Source organism: Physella acuta, unplaced genomic scaffold (assembly GCF_028476545.2).
Source record: "Physella acuta isolate Inbredline_101_S28 unplaced genomic scaffold, ASM2847654v3 ptg000857l, whole genome shotgun sequence".
Taxonomy (NCBI): Eukaryota; Metazoa; Mollusca; class Gastropoda; family Physidae; genus Physella; species Physella acuta.
The window spans coordinates 132,787-155,859 of record NW_026732374.1 but is presented as its reverse complement, the minus strand read 5'-3'; the positions used below and the strand labels follow the sequence as shown (position 1 = coordinate 155,859).

Sequence of the window (23,073 nt, the reverse complement as noted above, 5' to 3'; positions counted from 1 at the left end):
GTCAACCAAACCTGCGTGGCCACCAGACAACCAATCGCAAGCAGCACTTACTATTCCTAATCTATGACAGAGCTGAGACCTAGTACTTCAGTTTGGAAGTCACCAACATCACGACACAAAATCAACCAACACTCGCGGCTTCTACACACTACACTGCTCACTACACGATTAGCAGTGTTTCTTCGACTTTTTTCTCCGGGGGGGCACTTGAAATTTTCGGGGGGGGGGGGGGCGGTAGACTTTCTTCGGGGGGGCGGTAGACTTTCTTCGGGGGGGGGGGGGGGGGAGGGCGGACACTGTTAAAAGTATATATTTTCTATATAAATTATATAAATTTCATTTCGTTCGGGGGGGGGGGGGGGGGGGGGCTAGGGTTAGAAGAGATGCCTGGAAGAAACTCTGACGATTAGCCAAAATCAACGACACTCTAGGGCCCCTCCATCACGCAACACTCAAGCAAACCCTCCGACTAATCAGCTTAAAAGAGGACACAATAAACACCGTCACTCACACCAACAACCGTAGCTGCGCCATCTACAGTACTACACAGACAAACCAGTAGCCAATCCCACATTACATCAACAAGTCCATCAACATATTCATAGCCATCTCACGCAGAAAGCAAGCATGTCAATATTGCGTCTCTACGCATCACTGGGCACACCACTGCAAGATGCCACATCAAAACACGCTCCATGATGATTAATAACCGCATATAAACTTTTAAAATATTTTTAAAACTGTTATCAAATTACCAATTAATTAATTACATAAATTATCATGTTATAAATACGTTTTGCATTATGTATAAACAAACAGTCGTCAATTAATAGTGTGACGAGCCATATTCTCCCCCCGCCACCCCCCCCCCCCCCCATCTGGGCACACTACATTGTCAGCTACATAACGCAGGGTTCATGGACCAAAGTGAACCTACAATTCCAGGATAATTCCAGGAGTTTTCAGGAGAAATCTTACCATTTCAGGAGTAATTTAATGTATTAAAAAGAAACAACGATTCAACCCCGCGCAGAATGGAGTTTAAAACTTCCAAGTCAGCAATGGGTCTTTATAAAATGCTATGGTGCTTAGAATTTATTGTCAAAAGTAACCTTTTCTAAACCATTTAGACTGAATTTCAAAATTTGACACTTTTTCTTATGCAAATACTCAATATCCATCAATACAGACCATTTTTGGAACCCCCCCCCCCACCCCATTATAACTTCCAACCCCTCTCACCCCAATAGAAGAAAATTCTACAGAGATGTTATTAACGGAGAAACAAAGTACTTTAAGTTGATAGCTCTCTTCTGAAAATAATGGCTTTAGAATAGCGTGTATTAAGATCATGTGGCTCAAAACGTGTATTAAAAAAAAAAACACGGTTGCATGACAGTTTTAAAAAAATCAAACACAACTACATAAAACGGAAACTTGTGTCAAATAAATTTGCTGCGACAGTTTTGTTTAAAAAAAAATTTTGCCAAACATTGTAGCATTTTTTATTTTAAACGCTAAGAAATGAAGATACATCCATTACATTTCAAACTTTGGCCCTCATAAGAAATATATACAAAACTAAATAAAACAGCCAACTGTATGGAGTAGACTTTACTATAAGTTTTGTTATATTGATCCACTACACGTTTCTATACTCTGTACTCTGTATACAAAATGTAAGTTCCTGGCAGTCATAAATAACGGTTTTAGAATCCGGAAAAAAACAGTCTCTAAATATTGATAAGCATAAACAATCAGAATAATCGATCCGCCCAGTATATAGATACAACTGTTTGAGATGGCGCAGAAGGGACGGTATCGATACAGTTATGCGGCGCAAGGAACGAAGAAATGGTTCAATGGTGATTAGAAAAATGCGCAACCAAATACAGCACACACAAAAGTGCCCATAATAATTTTTTTTTATCAATAATTTAAAGACGCTAGCACGGAATGACCACATTAATATATACGATAAAAAACATCTGTCCAAGAAATATAACGAAACGAAAGTGTATACATATAATGACTTCGTATTTGCACAGTTTTCGATTTTCCGTTGCGCGTTTTTTTTTAGCAAATGGTATTGGTATTGTTATACCAGTTTGCGGCTCTGCGAGATTATGAGATAACATGAGAGAAGATAATTATTCACACGCATTTAAAGTTTGGAAACTTGTATATTGAAAGAAAACAAATATTTGAGTATTAAAACCTTTTAATGTTCGGTTTTTAACTTGCAAATTTAATAATTCTATCAGCATTGGAATTATTACCTTTTTGGTAAGGACAAATGTTTCAGAATTAAAAAAAAATAATAACTAAAAAGGTGTTAAATAAAAACGTCAAATGTGTCTTAAAAATAAATCAACACTGTCTACAATGAACGCACGTCTCCAAGTCATCAACATTAACAAAAATATATACGCGACAATTACAACACGCTGTGGAAAAAATCGATTAACCTGAAGCGCTGAAAAAAAAAAATGCCCATCGTTTGATGTCATGACTTCAATGAACCAGACACAACGCACTTCCTATTGCACTAAGCGGCAACTACTTCAAAAAAAAAAAAAACGCGAGTCGTATCATCCAAGCATCGAACCCATTCTAAAAGCAACTTCTCTAGCAGTGAGTGAGGAAAGGGGGGGGGGGTCTTATTTAAAAGGCAACTCCACAAACAGAAAGGGAGCTCATTCTAACAGAAACTCCTCTAGGCTACAATGAAGGGGCGGGCTAGGTGAAGTACCAACCTACTAGTATCCCGGCCCGATTGTATCAACAGGGACCGATCTATTGTTTAAACCAAACAGTGAAGGGCAATCGATTGCAACTAGTCTATAACAGCGGGCTTGAATTCTCCAGAGTTATTGTAGTATGTACAAGCGAGTGAAACGGTAAGGAGACTTGTGCCGATACCTCAACACTGGAATACAATCAACTATTAACGTTTAAATTTTAAAGATTCCAAGTATAGGCCCTACTATATATATATATATATATATATATATATATATATATATATATATATATATATATATATATATATATATATATATATATATATATATATATATATATATACACGTCTGTGTGTAAGTCTTACATGGATAACTCTTTAATAACACTTCTCACTACTGTATGTTTAGAGGATTTTTTTTTTTTTTTTTTTTTGCCGAATCGTCCATCCCCTAGCGCTGTCTTTGTGATACATCGTTAAAGAGTAAAGTAAACTTTGTTTTACTTTGGCCTACTTATTGAGCAGAAAAAAAATCATTAATGTTGTTACGCACGCTAGGCCTATAATATGTTACAATGGATACAGTGTAACTAGTGCCAATGTGAATAAAGACAACAGTGCAATTATATCAATGAATACGGTTCTTATTCCAAAGATTTAACACAATTTAAACAACTAGTCTAATTACGAAATATATTTCAACAATTGGTTGAGAATATTGATGATTCTTTAAATTGTCAATTTATTGGACGGGGTGGTGGTGGTACTGGTAATAGTAGGCTACTTAGTGTGAAAACGTCTTTCTTATTTGCTTTGAATTTCTCTCTTTCATTTTGTGGATTCGGTACACGCTATAGAAAGTTGGAAAAACTAAACTTAACTTCGATTAAGTTCAAACAACGAAACAAAGCTTAGAGTTAAGCTACAATCGCGAAGAGACAGCTAAAGATCGGTGTTATCTATTGATTTTAAAGTATTAAGTAATCGATAAATGTGAGGGCAAATAATTAAATTCAACACGTCTGCAGTACAAAGAACGGGAAATGTGTCCACACAGGGAACAATAGCTCTGTCAAAGAACAATAACTCAGGCATGAATAAAAGTAGGATAGGAACAAGAACTCTGTAGCAAAAAAATAAGTCCGGGTAATTTATGTATTAAAATAAATCAAATACAACTGCGTGGTACGGGAGCCAATGTTGTAAACTTTCTAAAGCAATACATCAGAAGCTGGCGATACTATTATTTAGATTAATTATCAAAATTCAATTGGGTAGACTCATTTAATCAAATCAATATTAATGAAGCTGTTTACAAAAATTAAACAAAATATTTACAATACATAAAACAAATCTTAGCCACAGAATATAAGTAAATAACTGATTAACGGGACATCAATGTATTTAGACAATTAAGATATTTTGTATGGGAAATAGTTTAAGCCATAAATCAAGATAGATTAGGTGACCCCAAACAGGGATTATTGGGGGCGGGTAGCTCACTGCGTGATAAGATATGCCGCTAAATTGTCCCTCCCCCAAGGACCAATTAACATTAGAACACAGTTTCTGTGGAGTTAAATGAACCCTCAAAATGTCTTTACGTATAGACTAAGGAACAGACAATGTGTGTCTACATCAGTTTCTTCCAGGCATCTCTTCTGTGTGTGTGCGGGGCAGAGGCGTAGCGACCCTTCCCGGCGCCCGGGGACAAACTTTCGATTTGCACCCCCCTCCTCAAAATTTCGATTTGCACCCCCTCCCCTCAAGCTTTCAATTTATTTTTCCAACCCATTTTGGCGCCCCTTAAGGTCGGCGCCCGGGGACATATGTCGCCCCCCCCCCCCCGCCCGCTACGCCTCTGGTGTGGGGGGGGGGGGAGCGAACGAAATGGAATATATATATATAGAATACATACTTTTACTAGTGTAAAAATGTTGTCGTCCGTCTCCCCCCCCCCCCCCCCACAGAAAAAAAGTCTGGAAGAAACACTGGTCTACATTTTTCATGATGTTATGAAAATCCAGAAAATGCTGCTATGACAAGCTATTAAACCGCTCTTATAATTCGGAGACAGATGGGGAGCATTGCCCAGGTCTAAGAGCTAGGTTTGTCGGCCTATGCTTCAGCTGAAGTGATGTGAGGTGATTATGACCATACATTGGCAAGCGGTGAAATAAAGAGATTGTGATGAACATATGAGAGTATTTGAAAAAAAAAACAACAACAACAAGACCTGTTTAAATTTGCCTAAAATATAACTAAAAAAGCTAATTTAGTCAAGGCAAATACACCACTGGATGGGTGACATCAAGGATGGGACGGGGCTGCCAGTCTCAGAACAAATCAGAGCGGCAGAGGACCGAGATGGATGGCGGAGAATTTTACTGTCAATGTGGTGCCCCAACGTCCCCAGTAAAGGTTAAGGGATGATGATATGCAGTGGCGTAGCGAGGTCGGGTGTCAGCCGGTGCGGCACTTAATGGTGTCACCCCCCCCCCCCCCCAGAGGCGTAGCGACCCTTCCCGGGGACAAACATTCAAATTTTCGATTTGCATCCCGCCCTCAAACTTTCTCAAGTTTTTCTGTATATATTTTGCTATTTTTTGCCCTGGTGTCACCCCCCTAAATGGTGTCCCCCGGTGCGATCCGCACCCCCCCGCCCCTCGCTACGCCTCTGATGATATGAACCAAGTTAATATTAAATTTTTTAAAATGAGCGACAAATTGTTTTCATTTTAACAACTCAGTGTTCCTACAAACCCGGTACAAGACGTTACGGGAAGTCGTTTTAACACGATCAATAACTTACTTAAATGCCGTATAGGCTACGTTATACGTTATGCTAAGATCGATGACCTGGCTTATTTTCTCTCTTCTTTTTTATAAATAGCTAATTACACTGTGACTTTCTGATTTTACTACTACTTATAATAGGGAAATATTTTATTTCAAAAATCGACTTACAAACTAAAATATGACTTAGGGTTGTAGGCCTACTGGTATTATTATTTTTATACGTTAAAAGTCTAAAGACTTAATATTCCAAATGCATAGATCAGAGGCGTAGCGACCCTTCCTGGCGCCTGGGGAAAAACTTTCAATTTGGCGCCCCCCTCGGGAGCAAATTTTCAATTTGCACCCCCCCTCCCCTCAAACTTTCGATTTGCACCCCCTCAAACTTTCGATTTATAATTCAAAAATGCAGCTAAAATGACATTTTAATTTGTTTTTACAACCCATTTTGGCGCCCCCTAAGGTTGGCGCCCGGGGACATATGTACCCCCCCCCCCCCCCCCCCATCGCTACGCATCTGGCATAGATACAAAATTAGACAAATAGGCTACTTTTTATTTTTGGAATTAAAAATAACGAAAATAATAAATTTTAATAATTTTTTAATAATTTTAATAAAATTTATCTAGTAAATTTTTAGAAATATTTTTGGCAAAGAAAGTGAATGATTCGAGGCAATGTTGTAGAGGGAGTAGTAGTGATGCTAGTGATGCTATTTTTTCTATTCTGTCGTACTTTGACAAACTAAACATCAATATTTACTCGTTCTCAACTGTTTAAAATTTAACCTGTGTAATGGGATTGGAAGAAAATGTAACAACCATGATTTAAATAGACCACTTCATCCTAGATTTTAAGATAAAGCAGCCACTGTTACTTAAAAATGAATGGATGTGTTGTTCATGATAGAAAGGAAACAGTGTACAACAGTGAATACAACAGAGAGCAAAGGAGATGCAAATCTATTGCAACAGTCTGATAGTTTCATCATGCATATTCAATGAGCATGGCATTGATTAATTTGACATTATGTAAAGAGACAAAAGGTTAGTGTGAGTTAAATCTTACTCATCTTGCATCCACTAGATAGGGTAACACCCAGTTCGATAACTCAGAGTTTAAAAAAAAAAAACTTAATCCTAAAGGCTATAGTCACAGTGTGCAATGCTAATGAGTGAGCATAAACAAAAACATACAAAGGTCCAATATAGGTCAGAACTGAGCTAGAAGCATAATAGGATAAACCACTTGCACGTTGAACTATAATTCATTATCATTATAATTTCAATGAAACTAGAAACATCTTGCCATTGTTTATGTAGGCAGACAAAGGATAAATCAATTGAAAATATAATTTTGTAAAAATGCAGATCTCTTGGCATTTGAGTAATATAATTTGTAAAATATGGTTGAAATTATTAATCAGTTACACAAGTAATGAAACTCAAGATGAAGCACAAATATACACTACATCATTAAGAAGGATAACAGTAACAAAGCCAAGTGACAACTATTATTAATAATTAATGGCAAGCATACAGTGTTTTTTGTTAACTGTATCCACATATAGACCTACCTCCTTTCTATTCCTGGTCAAACCAACAATGTTTGCTGAGCCAAAGTAAATAAAGATGATATGATATGAGACTATGTGGAATGGCTATTCAATTAGATAACAATTAAAATTTGCAAACAGTAAATACAATTAGGTAGCATGTTAGTATAGGTATTAAAGACTGTCTTTCTTTTAAATCTTTTGCAGCAGAGCAAGGTCTAATAATGAGGATAAAGTCCTCCTAGGCCAAAAGTTTAAAACAATTTGTGTAAGTTCTAAATTCATTACATTTACAACTAGCATAGGAGAAGGATGGCCAACTTTTATTTGTTAATAAACATTCATATTAAATTGCACACAATCAAATAACATTTTAAACAAGCATAAATATTATTTGTAGAAAACAAAAACCTACTTAGGGGTTAAGATTTAGTTAGTTAAAACATAAATAGTTAAATAATAAAATTAATAGCATATATTTTAACATAAATTATAATCAAAAGATAAAACATATTTTTAAAAAAAAGTTGAAATTGTAATATTTTAGACAGTTTAGTTAGAGCTTAGAGACTTTTCATAATCAGACACAGTTGTGAGTTAGTCTAGGACTCTAGTCTAGCTAGCTAGAGTCTAGATTAGATCTGATCTATCAGTTTGTGAGAATCCAACAGACAAAGAGAGAATTAGAAAAGGGTGTTTCAATCAAGATCAGATTTAGAATCTTAAGGCTATCAGTAAGATTAACTTTTAACTGCATTTAGATCTAGATCTAGATAATAGTCGTCTTTGTTTTGTGATTTTCACGATTTAATTTAGACAAAAAATAAAATAGTTTACTAAGTTTAGTTAGATTTTAATTTTTAGATCTAGAATATCTACTGATCTAGGCCTAATTAATTGTTGTAAAATATTGTAAGTCACTTCTACAAACAAAAATAAATAACTTTAATAATAATGCATTAATTTATATAATTTACACGAGTTTAATGTACTTATTAAAACACATTATTCGGTTTTAGTTTTATAAAATAGACTCACTTGCTTGTCACCATTGACTGAGTCGCCATGTTGTTTATAGGTAACGACGGCGAAACACTACTTTTGATTGGATAAAGCTTGTGAAATCAAAAAAAATAAATTCCCACTTCGCTATTCAGTAATATCTGCGGTTTGCTAAATAGTAAAAAACAAATATTTAAATAAACTGGCAATGTAGGTTCTAATATTATATTTAAGCAACATTCTCCCACAAACTACTTAGACATTCATCAAAAAAGCTGTTTTACATTTAGAATCTAAATATTCCTTATTCTACCACTTTCCTTATTTCATAGACACAACAGGAAACGGAAACAAACCTCTGAAAGCTGAAACAACATAAACAAAACAGCATGGATGATGAACCAATGCCCATGGAAGCCTCATCGGCTAAAACTAAAAAGAAAGGCAAAAAGAAAAACAAAAATAAAAACAAAGCGCTGCAACCACCCAAACCTTCCGTATATATTCCTGGACATGGGCAAATCGACGAGGATGAAGAATTGGTAGTGGATGAATCAGCCTATGTTATGTTACATCAAGCAACAACAGGTGCGTCCATTCAAAATAAATAGTTCAAATAATTTTAACTAGGCTATTTTTAACAAAAAAAAAATTTAATTGGCCTAGCCGCTAAGCCTAATAGATCTAGTAATAACCTAAAAATTTTAAAATAAAATTAATAATACATTTTTAGTTTTTTAGGCTTGCAAGTAGGCGGAAAATAGACGAAGTGACTACGCTCGCAGAGCTTGGCCCGTAGCGAAGTGACTCGCAGGTTGGATTTGCCATCTTGTGATTGAAAACGCTTACTTTTTCCTTTTCCAACATACCCGGGGTTAGCACAATCGATCGTGGTTTCTTTTTACATTTTATTTTTTTCATATTGAAAATATGACGTGTTAGGCCCCTTTTCCTTTTTTTTAAAATAAAATTTCCAAACTACGTCACTGGCGTGATTGCTTGCTTACCTTTACTATCACATCAGTGAAAAATCCCCCACGGTCAGCAGGGTAACTGTGAGGTCTAAAGCATACGTCATAGAATGAACACAAGTTCACGAGAGCGTCTGTGTCTTCACTTCTCTCCCCCCCCCCCCCCTCAAGCAAATTGAAAGTTTTTTAAGTTCACAGTTCACATAAGATTAATAATATAGACTTAGATCTGCTATCATGCATGCTAGATAGATGTAAAAACTATTTACTAAAGCGCAGTTTGATTTAGCTAGATTGCTGCTAGAACTAGGACTATCATTAGTATCATCTGACCCACTACTGACACTGTTTTGCTTTTTTTTTACAAGTACCAGATTAGATCTAGATTTTTAGGTGTTGAAATAATACACTTAAACTAGATCTAGATCTAAATGTCAATATTAAATTGCTAACACGAAAAAAAATCGGGCAGTCCTGATATCTATTTTTTTAGATCGCGTGCCACCTAGGGTAAAGATTTAGCGTAACGCAGCGAACCGCGCAAGTGCGGCCTTAAGCGTAATGCGGCCAAAAATAGATGATCCCTGGAAGTCTAGATCTAGATTCTATGAAGATTTTTGTTTTAGAGACAAATCTGGTTTACTAAGAAAGTAAGAATGGTAATCTATGTGCGTAAAATCGGCCGAGGCTAGTAATGTGTGAAAAGGATGCCTTATTGTTAAGGCTTTAATAGAAGTATATTGTGATAGATTTGTGTCAAATATTAGAGATAACTGAGTTATGTGAAAAAAGGGTGACTCATTAAATTTTTGTAATTATTTCACATTTTTGGAGGATTTATGTTTTGAAAGTTACAAAAATGGAGAGAATTTTTACACCAGTGTCGGATAATGATATCTTCTTTAAAAAAGGGGTGTTAGGTTACTGGTAGTTAACTAAATACACACATGGCTGGCTAATGTCAAAATTGAAAATATGTTGTAATGCAAACATAATATAATAATAGGGGCCTATAGCCTATTATTTGATTAGGCCTATCTATTACTGGACCTGAATTTATAAATTAGAGTTTTTAAATTATATATGTATAGGGTGTTGAATAATTTTCCCAATACATATTTTTAGAACGCGTCATACGGAATTTAAAAAAATACTCTGAATGCTCTGTGATCCGCATAGTCACTTTGAAAATATTTTATAGGCCTACTCAGCTTATAGTAGTAGTATTACTCACTAAACTGGTGGTGGGACCAGTTGCTAACAACAATATGGCGTCCATTTCGGACGCATGACTTCTGTCACTTCTGACAATTTTTTCGTCTTAGTTCCAGTGACCTTAGAATTACTTTTTAAATGTTAACCATGAGCAAAAGAAGACTAGGCCTTTAGGCCTCTGTTTTTGTTGTTAACAACTAACAAATGAATTCCATGTTAATTTTCTTTTAGGTGATCCATGTCTGAGCTTTGAAGTTTTAAGAGATGGGCTTGGTGACAACCGAGACAAATTCCCACTGACTTCATACCTCTTAGGTGGAACCCAATCAGAAGCTGGACACTTTAACTACATAATGTTGATGAAAATGTCTAATTTGCACAAAACCCAGAAAGAACAGAAAGACGATGAAGAGGAAAGTGAAGAGGAGGATGAGGATGAAGACGATGATGATGAGGAGGAAGGAACATCTGCTACCAGTAAAAAGCCCAGACTGGATCAGTCTCTTATAAAACATAATGGATGTGTTAACCGAATAAAGGTATTTGCTGTATTTATTTCACTCTATCAAAAATAAATCATAACAAAGCTTGTTTATTCAGCATCTTATGCCTACTTCTAGTTAATTGAAAAATGTATTTTTTATACTAACATTTACTTAAGTTAATAAATCGGCTCCATGTATCCTGGGCACAGGAGTGAGAGAAGATGGCGATGAAGCTGCTAATATATTCAATTTGTTTCTTATACAGCATACAAAAATAAATGATCATATTGTATGTGCCACTTGGTCGGAGCTTGGAGTAGTTTACATTTATGATGTGACATCACACCTGAACATTTTGGATACACCTGACCGAATCACAGAATTTGAGACAGCCAATATCTCACTACCACCTCTGTTTGCTTTTGATGGACATCAGATAGAGGGGTATGCGTTGGGATGGTCTAGACATGACCCAGGTATGGCTGAGTTTTGTTTACATTTAAACGGATAAGAAATAGTATGGTAATATATTAATAAAAACTAAAATAACTTTCCACCATAGAGTATGTGTTGCATTGCAACATCACAATTTGATTACATATCCTTTGTGGTAAAAAGCCTTTGTGATTTTAACTTGTTTTGATTGCTAGTCTGTACAAATATTTTTGCAAGAATCTCACTTTTGTACCAAAATTAGGGTAATTCTATCTAGTCTCTTATTATTTTTAATATTACTTTAGCATTACAGTTCATTAAAATTGAACTACAGCAAATTTTTTTTATAGTTCTTTTTGCCTATTGAGCTAAGGTTAATTTTGCTTATTTAAATTCATTTTTGCTTAAACACATGCATCATTTTTTTTTTTTTAAATTCAGGGCGCCTACTGACTGGTGACTGTAACAAAAATATTTTCATGTGGCAGCCAACTGAAAGTACGTGGGTAGTTGACCCCCGACCTTTTGTTGGTCATACTGCTTCAGTAGAAGACATAAAATGGTCCCCCAAAGAAAATAATGTAAGTATATATTGTGTTTTTTGCATGTAGAAATTTGTCAAAATAAATTCACTAGTCTATTTTTAAGTGAAAAGTTTTTTTCAATGATTATTATTGTAAAATGTATTGTTGCTATTAAGACTTGAAAATATTTTTCAGGTCTTTATGACCTGTTCTGTGGATAAGTCAATCCGAGTATGGGACGCCCGTGCTAACCCCATCAATGGCTGTAAACTGGTGGCCAGTGATGCCCACCTGAGGGACGTCAATGTCATTGACTGGTCAGAATTTGAACCTCTTGTTATCTCTGGAGGAGATGACGGTCTTATAAAAATTTGGGATCTCCGCAGGTTTTCAGTATGTATATATTCAAAACACTTTTTCATACATATGTTAAGAATATTGTGATTTTTCTGGAATCATTTTGTAACTTTTTTTGCTTTGTAATAAAAAAGCTTGTGTTGTTGTACTCTACTTCTAACAAAAAACTACATGTTTTTATTACTTCTATTGACATTTGAATTTCTACTGAGTTTTATGGGTAACCGGGAAAATGCGCAATGGAAAACTGTGTACAAATAAGTGTGCAAGGGCATTTTTGTTTTCTAAAATAGTTTATAGAAATTAACAAAGAATAACTAAACATACTTTGTAGTATAATAAAACATATTTCCACATAAATATGACTAAACTAAAGTGAATTAGTATAAGCAGTTTGTAATTGCGCATTATTCTGTTTGTGCAGTTTTTCAATTGCGCATTTTTCTCAGAACCAGTTATAATATTCTTGAATGTATGTAAAATCATATTATTTAATTCCCAAGAACATAGCATTTTTATTTATTTCAAACTCAAGTTACCAATATGTATAAAATAATGTTCCTGTTTATAGAGTGGTAAAGAAGCAGCTGTATTTGAGCACCATAAAGGCTCCATCACATCAGTGGAGTGGAACCCACATGACAGCTCAGTTTTTGCAGTTTCTGGCTCCGACGATCAAGTCACAATTTGGGATGTTGCTGTGGAGCGTGACGAGGGCGCTGAAGACCAAGAAGAACCCGATGTCCCGCCCCAGCTGTTGTTCATGCATTTAGGTCAGAAAGATATTAAGGAAGTCCACTGGCACCCTCAGATACCAGGGTTGATGTTTTCTACGGCTCAGTGTGGGTTTAATGTTTTTAGAACGATTAGTGTGTGAGTTCCAGTGAAATTAAATATGACATGTACATACAAAAGTTATATCGTTTGTGGTTATTTTGTTTGGCATAGTTTGTGTAATTGTAACACCCTCCTTATTAAGATCAGACAAATCTAAATTCGCATATACCAATTATTATTTTAATTACTTCATTTTCTGTTAAAATAAATTATGTAGAACAGACATAACTGGTGCAGGTGTTAATTTACATAAGCATTTTTTTAAAGCTACAAGCTTAATTAAGAATGTATTATTAATGAAAATCTTGAAAAAATATCTCTGAATATTACTGCACATAGAATTAATTTTGGAAAATTATTTTAAAGTTGCACATTGCCAAAGTAAGCTAAAGGAAATGTAAGGGTGGGGGGGGGGGGGGGTTTAACTACACTACAGGCAATTTATCAAATCAGCCGTCTGTTAATGTTAAGAATTTTATTCAAGAAATTAAAAACTAATATATTAAGTTAACATTAAAATTATTTTTATTTTATATCACAAGATTCACCATTTTATGTTCAAAGCATTTGTTGGTTTTGCTATTTCATGGTATGAGGTATGCAGCATCTGTGCAGCTTTAGTTGAGTCTTTCCCACCCAGCCATTGTTCATACAGTGTTTCCACTTGCCTCTCTTGAAATGGGTCTACAGCTTTTACACTCTTGTAAACTTCATCAACTGTCGCAAGTCTCTCTTTCTGACTTTCATCCCCATCTGTCCTAATTTGACCCCCACCGTTGTTACAAGCAGATGGGCATGCCATGATCTCCACAAAGTGGTACTGGCACTTTCCCCTTTTCACTCTTTGGACAATGTTTTGAATGTTCCTGAAGCCATAAGCCAAAGCAAACTTGAGCGGAGGTTTGCCCTCAGCTTCAACTGTCACTTCTTGAAAATCTTGATTCCTGGGAACATCATTCAAAACTGATTGATTTGATGTTCAATCATGTTATTGTCATGTTACATTATATAAGGGGACGGAGTTGTCTAGTGGTAGAGAGCTGGACTGCTAACCCGTAAGTCTCGAGTTCGAATCCGCGTTCAAGTCAGTAGAATGTCCCTGAGTCTACCCAACTGATGGGTATCTAACTCACGTTAGGGAAAGTAAAGGTGGCTGGGCATAGTGCTGACCACACTATCTCTTCATATGCCGAGGTCACAGAAACAAGTGAACTCTGCTTCACTTGCCCTATAGACCATCAGGTTTGAAAGGGAACTTTACTTACTTACATTATATAAACCTTAACAACGAAATAATAAATTTATAAAGTAGATTGAAAAAAGATAATAATAATCACTTCTTTATGACCTTGAGTCTTAATAAAGTTAACAGTTCTGTTTTTGCTTATGAAATTGGCATATAGCAGTATTTATAAACCTCAGCATTTTACTAACCATAATCTTTTAATTTAACATGCACAAACCTCTCTATTAAAATGGTTTAAAATTGTACACTTCAGAACACTTCTAAACACACTAACATTTCATAGGAAAATGGCTGCTAACACAAACCTCAATGTTTTGTAAGAAAGTTGATGTATGTCTGTCTCCAGCAAGACCGTCACAGCATGTCTGGCAACTTGTTCCAGGTATCCACCAGAGCCACCACCTTGATGGTTGTACAACAGCTCTGCTTCATCCAGGCATGGTAATCTGTTGCCAGAAATTAGATATGTTTTTTTTATGTCAACTTTGGATATATAGTTAAAAAATAATCTCAACTGCCTGTGCTTTTTTTTAAGACTTCCAAAATCTTTTTTAACTGAAAATTTTGAAATGAATATTTTTTTTTTACAAGATGTGCTAGTTCTAATGACACCTTTCTTACAAAAAGATGAAAGTTGATCAATAATTAAAAAAATACAAAAACCTTTATAACAGCAAGCTTCTACTAAATGCACTGCAATAAGAAAATATAGCAAATTTGCATTCATTAATAAAAGCTTTGGTCACTCATGAGTTCTCTTACATACATATTTTAGCGACCAAAGTTTTTTATTAAAGAAAACCATTTTGTTTAATTTTCTTATTTTCAGTGCATTTAAATATTAAAAGCATACTATTATTTTCCACTTTTTATCGTTTGTTCTAAATGAAGTTGTTATTACATAGCTGACAACAAAAAATGTTTGCATTAAAACCAGACAAGCGGGCTGTGATCTCTAAAAGATATTTATCCGCCCTAACTGGGTTATGGTCGACAGGCAGACTACAAATCAAGTTGTAAACAGGCTGATGTCTTGATATTTGTTACTTAATTTTATAAATTTTTAATTCAAAATTTAATGCCTAATTGTCTATTTAATTGGAGAACAAAATTGATATTCAAGCATTGTCGTTGAAGAAGGTATCTAGAACCATTGCTTGAAATAGCTGCATTAGAAGTGGGTCAAAATAGAGTTACAAAATTTGCCACAAATCCACAGAAAGCAAGCAAGCATTTGCAAACTTAGTAAAAGTTTGTAAAAAGAGAGTGAAGGATTATATTACATGGTTTGAATTGCTTGTTCCTCTATGTCTACTAATGATGTTCCCTCTTTGTCCAACATCTTTTCAACTTCACCTATGTAAAGTAATTTATACATATTATTTGAACATGATACTAATTACATAAGAAATACAAATAAACATCTAAAAATGATACATCTTTTCATTATTATTAAATTAAATTGAACATTTTTTTAAAAATATAATCACAAAAGCTTTCATACATTCTTAAGATGTTCTAGTACGATTGAATGGTGACAAATATCAATCAGTGATGCTAAGTATAATTCTCCATTTTAGCTTGAAAGTCAAGAGTAGATATTGCCGTGTTCACAAATTTCTTTAGCCAGGCTATATCAGTTGTTTCCAAACTGTGCCACACAAGTTAAAATACCCATAAACTGGTCATGCCCCTTACCATATATGTTTGTGTGTGTGTGTGTGTATATATATATATATATATATATATATATATATATATATATATATGTATATATATATGTATATATATATATTATACAGGTTATCCGTTTCAGTAGCCTATGCATACAGGGCAGTTGCATTTCCAGTTTCAGCAGGTTAGGGGAGTGGTGAGTGCAAAAAAAGGCACCATTACATTATATAAAAACATTTGCATTTCAAACTTGTCCTTGCTTTTAATATCATAAGCAGTGTTAATTTTTAAAAAAAACCACCAGGGAGTGCAAAAATGAATATTGATTTGGTGACAGAATTTTCTGGCACTCATCCAACAGAAGATACTGACAACCCTATTTGAAGCCGATAACAGTCAAGGATTGGTAAAACGAAAGCCGATTCCATTGGGCTCAGAGGGCATGACGTGTTTACTTTCTGCTAGAAAGCAACTTCCCAAGTGAAGCAAGCATGGCCCTCTATGTGGCTCACTCTGCAAAATTAGTTAGGTCATGTGACTGCCACTCAATGACAATAGTCCACTCATTAGCAACACAAACTCAAGGCTGACGCCACAAGCAAAGATTAGACTTGCCATCAGTATGATAGAATGATCCAAGACAGTGGAAATCTGAGCTTGACTATCCATATCCTCCAATAATATATATATATATATATATATATATATATATATACCGACACAGGATAACAAGGAATTGAGAATTCAATCTAACGAAGACCAATATGAAATATACAAACACTCTACAATATTGGCAGAAAATTAAAAACAAGAAAACTGCAATGGTTAGAATGGCAAATCATAGAGGGGTGAAGGTGGTGTATGACTTAAAACCATAAAGGAAAACAAAAAAGAAATCAAAGGGGATTGAACTCCCCAAATGTTTCTTGTATAATAAATTTTACAGAATAAAAAACTTTTACTAATGATATTTCAAAAACTTAATACTCTTTGTAAGATAACTAGCCATTGGTACCTGTTACACATGAATTAACGGTCTATATATTTTTAATGGTATACATTTTTTAGAAGAATATTTTATAAAATAGTTATTGGTCAAAACAGGTTTAACGATATTAGTGACAAAGCAAAGTGATAACTAAATAGCTAAAAGTCTGACACATTTTAAAAAGAATAGGCTTCAAACATATGACATGTGACGTCATCAATTTCAGCATTCTTGTCCCAACTATAAAAACTTTTCCGGTTGCATAATTAAAACTGTTTTTCCACATTCGAATATGCCTTTATTTTTTATTTTTCTTCTTTAAATAAAATTTTGTTTATACATTTAAAACATCTACCATATTATTTTCAACAAAAGTCCGTATCAAGTTCTCCATATATCTTATCAAGTTCTCCATATATCACTGAAGATTCTGATGTGATATCTGGCAAAAAATATGTTGCAGACAGAGAGAGAGAGAGAGTGAGAAAAGTGCGCACATGGGCTTTTAAATATTAGGATGTGAATAACCATACGGAAAAAAAAAGTGAAGCAAAACCCTGATTGAAATACAATTTAAACATTTCTATAAGTTATGTATTTTAAAAAGCTAATGGTTCTCAATTTTAAATAGTCAAATAAAAGTTTTAATATCAAGGAGGCATAACAGTAAAAAAATGTTTAAAAAAGTTTTTAATATTCATGTTTTGTAAAATAACAAACAAGAAAGCTCATTGTCATTGTATAACTGTTTCTCTCTTTTTAAAAAACTTTTGGAACAGATTTATAGGTTGTCTCCCTTGTCAGCTTTGAATGCATGGTCAATAATCAAAAGCTAACCCTTATTAAATATCCAATTTAAAGAGATTCTCTTATTCAATTCTGTCATGTCTAAACTAATTAAACAATGATGTAATGAATTATAATAATGCTAATTTAATATTGTATAAAATATATATATATATATATATATATATATATATATATATATATATATTTACACCTATGGACATTTCTGTCCAAGGATTGATCAACCACAGACCACGGTAACCAGTTTTGAAGCTTTCTGATATCAAATCTTCAGAATCAGCAAATAAAAAAAAAAATTGACAACAGGATAATAGTGACACTACTATTATGATGTAGAATGAACATTTATGTTGAACTTTACATGCCTCCCTTAATCACTGGGGTATATTGTGTAACTGTATCCTGGGCCCAGCCAGCTTTTATTCGGGTAAACATTAGAGCTAAGGACCCAGACAAAGACAGATTATCACAAATGTGTAAGCAGAAGTCTATCAGGATTGTAGCTACACACACTTGATCATACAACACAGTACCACAAACACATTTTTTTAAAAATCCCAATCTTACCTGAAGTAATCACACAATCAACATCTCTTGTTTGGTAAACTTCATTAAAGAAGTCTGCCCTAGATGCTTCTAGTTTTTTGTCAAAACATGGCATGACAGTAACATGAAAAATACCCTCAGGAGTTCTGTTTATTTGCTGCGCCAGGTAGTCTTTAACCAAAGAGCCCATTACCTGCTGGGGAGATTTTGTTGTGCTGATGTAAGGGAGGATGTATGAACCATGTGTTTTTTCCGCATAGCAAATCCAGCCTGAAAAACAACATTTATGCAACACAGTATATTAAAATTTAAGTTCACTGATTTTCTTCTTTCATTATAGTATAATTTTAACTTGTGCAGCAAGAACTGAATGGCTGTGATCTACAATTGATATCAGCTGTAAAACAAACAAAATATAACATTTGACTAGCTATTTTAGGAGCCATCCATAAATGACGTCACTCTCTTTTGGATGATTTTTTTCTTCCTCTACATTGTCAAAAAAAGACTCCAACCAAAATGGCATCACATTTAACCCATTCCCACCCTCCCCCCCCCCTCAAAAGTGCAGTTTTATATTTTTAATACATCGATTTCTTGAGTGTATTAATCAGTTTCTGTAACAATAAAAACAAACAAAAAAAACCCAGCCTTTTAAAAATGCAAAATAAAGCTAAAATTCAGTTTCTAACATTCCTTTTTTAAATTTTAAGTTTGGACCCCTCCCCTCCACACTGTCACAAAATTTCTGAGCCCCCCCCCCCCCCCCCCCCCCCCCCCCCCCCTTGGAGTGTGACATCATTTAAGTGTGCTAGGAAGGTTACCAGGGCAAGCTGAAGTTAACATAGGAAGAGCTGTCTTGTCTGTTTCTGAGGCTTTAAATCTCCTGATAAACTCGTGACAGCTTTCAATAAGGCTGAAGTTTCGTGCAAATGTTGTATCAAACACATAGTGAACCCCTGAAAGAAATGAAGTAGCTTGATAAGGTATACAATTTATTGATGAGTCTGCTAATAAAAATTATTGATTCTTATCTACCAGCTGAAAACACATATAATTTATTGCTGACTTTTGATGTTAAGTTAGAATTAGTTTTTAAGTATGTTTTGTTATATTAGCTATAATGTAGGATAGTATGGAAAATTGACAAGTTCAAATTAACTTGAAAATATAAAGTCAATATTCAGTTTTAAATGAAACATACCAAGGCGCCTAAAGAAGGAAGTAAGTTTTCTAGCAGTTGATTCTGCAGACAACTTGAACTTGGCAGCTAATGATGCTCTGGCTTGTGGGGAAACAGAGACCACTACAACCTTCTGCTTGTCACTTTCACCAGCCTGTAGTTCCAATTGTATTGTAAGAAATTAAGGCCAACAGTTTATGGTACAAAAAATTATTATATACCTTAATTAAATCAACTAAGTTTTTATATGGGGCACCTACAGATCTGGAGACCACAGTCTAGTTCATTCATGAAGTTGGACTTGTTTAAATCCTCCAACATAAATTCAATTAAGAACACAGAAGAAAGAACTGAGTTTTCCTACCTTTTCATGAATGGCATTTTCATTCAGAACTCTGTAAAGTTCATCCTGACTCTGTTGTGTAATCAGAATACTTTCAGCTGATGTGATGCAACCACTACACGCAAGACAGTCATTTAAAGTAATTTTTGCTTTCTCTAAGGGAACCTCTGCACCATCCTGTTCAAAATAAAACAGATACATTTAATCAAACTAATTGTAAGTAAAACAGTAAACAACTACAGAGTTATGATTAGTCAGTTGTAATTAGTATTAAGTAACTATCTCAGAATTCCTGTTGAATTCCCATTTAAATAATTACCAATAGTCTACAGCTAAACACGAACAGTTATTAAACACCTGTGAAATCTCTGTATAGGATCCATCATCTTCAATTCTGATTTTCCCAACCTTTCCAGGCTTTCTTTCAATTTTTACAGGCTTAATACACTCCTTTAAAAGAATTAAAAGTAAAAAAAATGTTAAGTTATATATTGATACTAATGATACTGTATCTAAAAATACTTTAATATTAAGTATTAATAGTTCTTGGTGATTAATATCGAAAGGATATCAGTGTTCAACTAAAGCATTTGTCTAAGTCTCTATGCTTAGGGCTTGTTTTGTTATTGAATGACAATTATCAAAATACTAACACTAGAATCTAGTCTAGATTTATCCAAATTATCCTTGCCGAAACATCATGCAAAATCATTTTGATACTCCTTTTTTTCTGCGGTCATGCAATAGTATTGCCTTGTTCATATAGTATAATGCAGTGTATACAATCTATATATATAATTCTCTTCTGGGATCAGTTAGAAAACAAGCTGCAAGCGCGCCTTTGCAGTCCCCTCTCTTTCTCTCTATCATTATCACTACCACCCCCCACCCCACCCCCCACATGATCTGGTGAGCGGTGTTCACTCTGTTTACATTTTACAATCATAGAGACGGGTTTGGTGACGGCTATTAGGGGCAGATAATTTAGTTTGAAACGATTTTAAACTTAGAGGAGGTAACTAAAAGGAGGCTGCTTTCACGGGGGGGGGGGGGGGGGGAGTTATCGTCCTTAACGGGCTACTGATAGTGGTTTAAAGCAAATATTTTCAGTGGCAGCATTGGTACTGTCGAATTCACAAAATATAAATTACTGAAAAGTAGAAAAAACAACAACTAAATAGCGGCTTATGATACGCAGCGGGTCGGCTCGTATCAGACTAAACCAAGTAGTAATTGACAATTAATCATCAGTTACTTTGTAATTCTACTTTAGCCTAGTTGCAAGTTTGACTACAAACAGAGTCAACTATAAGTGTTGGTTTATGACGTTCACAAATTTTTTTGGATGTTGGACCCTCCCCCCCCTCCACAAAAATCTACATAATTCCCCTTTAAAAATCCACAAGCGTCCACACAAGTCAATTTTTTTATTGTAAGAGCCTGGTCTTGGGTAAAACTCCATTTTAGCGTATTTTATTCGCTGCTTCACGTTCACCTCCGATTGAGCGTATACACCACCAAAACACACACAAAAAAACGTTAGGAAAACACTAGGATTAGTAGGTGATAGATATGGATCTACTTATTTTTTTTTTTATTACTGTGTGCTTTAATTAGAAAAGGTAAAAAAAATATTATAAATAAGCATTACAGTTTCAATTAAATAGTTATAGAGTGTGGTCGTCGGGAGGGGGGGGGGGGGGGGGCAGAAAATCCCTGCATGGTCAAGGGTTCACTGTGAGCTCACATTGACTTTAATTAATAATGATCAGCATACGGACCATAGCTTATGGTCATTGTGAGTTCATGTAAGTTAATTTATAGAATCATGCCTTGCAATTTTGCGTTTCTACTTTACCCATTGCCATGAAAATCTTAACTGACGCGAACATATTTTCAAGAAAAAAGAAGTTTAATCTAGATCTAGATAAATAGTTAATAGTAGATCTAGTAGTAGGCTACACATTAAAAAATAAATATTAAATAATAGGCCCTAGGCTAAATATTCCAAATTTTGGATTTTTCTAAAGTATTGACAAAATTAATTTTAAAAAACTAAACCAAAAATTAATAAAGAATTTAAAAAGGCCGTGTGATTTCCTAACGTTTTTGTGTGTGTTTCGGTTGTGTTTATAATATAATACGCCCAACTGGAGGTGAACGTGAAGCGGGGAATAAAATACGCTAAAATGGAGTTTTACCCTGGTCTTGTTCGGCAAAAATAATTTTGTTCTTTCAAATCTAATAAACGAAAATAGTAAGAATTTACAGACACAGACTAGATTTAAATCATTTAACTATATCATTATATAATATATAACCTGTGATGGTGTAATAAAGTCGTTTAAATCCGTAAGTTGCAGAGCTCCGCTAAAAACTGAAGCCATTTTCACTAACCTAACATTCTAAAACTGCGAAGTTAAACGAAGGTGAATCACAAGAAAAATTAGAGTTACTTTTCTTCGTAAAAATAAAATGGTTTCGGCTCTTTAAAAAATTAATAAAACGTATAATCAGGCTACATTACTAAAAAGTTGAACATAAATAATTTTCTTTGACTAGTTCTATATAGATCTAATAATGAACCAGGGGCGTAGCGAGGGGGGGGGGGCGGGGGGGTGCGGACCGCACCGGGTGACACCATTTAGGGGGGGGGGGGGTGACACCAAGGCAAAAAATAGCAAAATATATAGAGAAAAACTTGAGGGGGGGGGGGGGTGCAAATCGAAAGTTTGAGGGGAGGGGTGCAAATCGAAAACTTGAGGGGGGGGGGGGTGCACATCGAAAACTTGAAAACGCCTCGGGGGGGGGGGGGGTGACACCATTAAGTGCCGCACCGGGTGACACCCGACCTCGCTACGCCACTGTAATGAACCACTATTTAAATTCATTAAAAGAAAAGCGTGGATTGCTTATATATTTTAGTATAGGTTTTCAATAGATAATGTATAATATATAGGCCTTTAGTGGCTATATAGCGCAGAAAATATAACTTTTTATACCTATAGGAATTTTAATTAATTCTTTAAAAATTAACTAAGCATCAAATTAAGTTAAGTTTCATATCAAATTGCAGTGTCAATAGATCTTTGAAATAAAATGGTCCATTCGTTTTTCTTATCTATTTCTCGATCAAATTAAACATAAATGACGTCACACTTTTTTTGGACGATTTTTACCTCCCCCTCCGTCATATCGTCACAAAAACCCAAACCTCCTCCCACCCTCCCCCCCCCCCCCCCCCAAAAAAAAGGAATTAAACCTCAGCCTACAACCCCCATCAAGAATGCAGCTGAATTTTTCTTAAAATACGACATTTTTCCAAAACTTGCCTGACTGTGTACATAGAGTATTTTAATCTATTCC

At 34.8% G+C, this 23,073-nt stretch overlaps 3 protein-coding genes across 7 annotated transcripts in view; 1 reads left to right on the top strand and 2 right to left on the bottom strand.

Moving 5' to 3' along the window:
* LOC131952185 (putative leucine-rich repeat-containing protein DDB_G0290503) overlaps positions 1–8,174 on the bottom strand; it is a 45,221-nt gene extending 37,047 nt beyond the window's left edge. For 4 of the 5 annotated variants that reach the window (XM_059314751.1, XM_059314747.1, XM_059314752.1 and 1 more), the window contains exon 1: positions 8,133–8,174. Coding sequence is in view for 1 of the 5 variants with exons in the window: in XM_059314750.1 (XP_059170733.1) it covers positions 8,133–8,161 (29 nt within the window). In the remaining 4 variants the exon portion in view is untranslated. The remainder of the gene's footprint in view (positions 1–8,132) is intronic. The other variant, XM_059314750.1, reaches the window with a different exon arrangement.
* Positions 8,175–8,434: 260 nt separating this feature from the next.
* On the top strand, positions 8,435–13,021 carry LOC131952186 (glutamate-rich WD repeat-containing protein 1). Its single transcript, XM_059314753.1, has 6 exons — positions 8,435–8,684; positions 10,514–10,821; positions 11,033–11,243; positions 11,644–11,783; positions 11,922–12,119; positions 12,655–13,021. Exons 1-6 carry the CDS (start codon positions 8,486–8,488, stop codon positions 12,958–12,960), a joined length of 1,362 nt encoding a protein of 453 aa, XP_059170736.1. The 5' UTR covers positions 8,435–8,485; the 3' UTR covers positions 12,961–13,021.
* A 401-nt stretch (positions 13,022–13,422) lies between these two features.
* On the bottom strand, positions 13,423–22,137 carry LOC131952188 (cytosolic Fe-S cluster assembly factor narfl). The gene is made up of 9 exons (XM_059314754.1): positions 22,029–22,137; positions 20,065–20,157; positions 19,729–19,884; positions 19,386–19,518; positions 19,006–19,140; positions 18,203–18,451; positions 15,450–15,522; positions 14,472–14,612; positions 13,423–13,864 (listed from the first exon to the last, which is right to left on the bottom strand). Exons 1-9 carry the CDS (start codon positions 22,092–22,094, stop codon positions 13,465–13,467), a joined length of 1,446 nt encoding a protein of 481 aa, XP_059170737.1. The 5' UTR covers positions 22,095–22,137; the 3' UTR covers positions 13,423–13,464.
* Between the last annotated feature and the right edge of the window lie 936 nt (positions 22,138–23,073).

Excerpts from the sequence above, each read along its gene's own strand:
- LOC131952186 (XM_059314753.1), top strand. The coding sequence starts at position 8,486 with ATGGATGATGAACCAATGCCCATGGAAGCCTCATCGGCTAAAACTAAA. Across the intron at positions 10,822-11,032 it reads GATGTGTTAACCGAATAAAG|CATACAAAAATAAATGATCA; the intron begins GTATTTGCTGTA and ends TTTCTTATACAG. Across the intron at positions 12,120-12,654 it reads GGGATCTCCGCAGGTTTTCA|AGTGGTAAAGAAGCAGCTGT; the intron begins GTATGTATATAT and ends TCCTGTTTATAG.
- LOC131952188 (XM_059314754.1), bottom strand. The coding sequence starts at position 22,094 with ATGGCTTCAGTTTTTAGCGGAGCTCTGCAACTTACGGATTTAAACGAC. Across the intron at positions 19,141-19,385 it reads TTCCTTCTTTAGGCGCCTTG|GGGTTCACTATGTGTTTGAT; the intron begins GTATGTTTCATT and ends CATTTCTTTCAG. Across the intron at positions 13,865-14,471 it reads CTTTCTTACAAAACATTGAG|GAATCAAGATTTTCAAGAAG; the intron begins GTTTGTGTTAGC and ends TGATGTTCCCAG.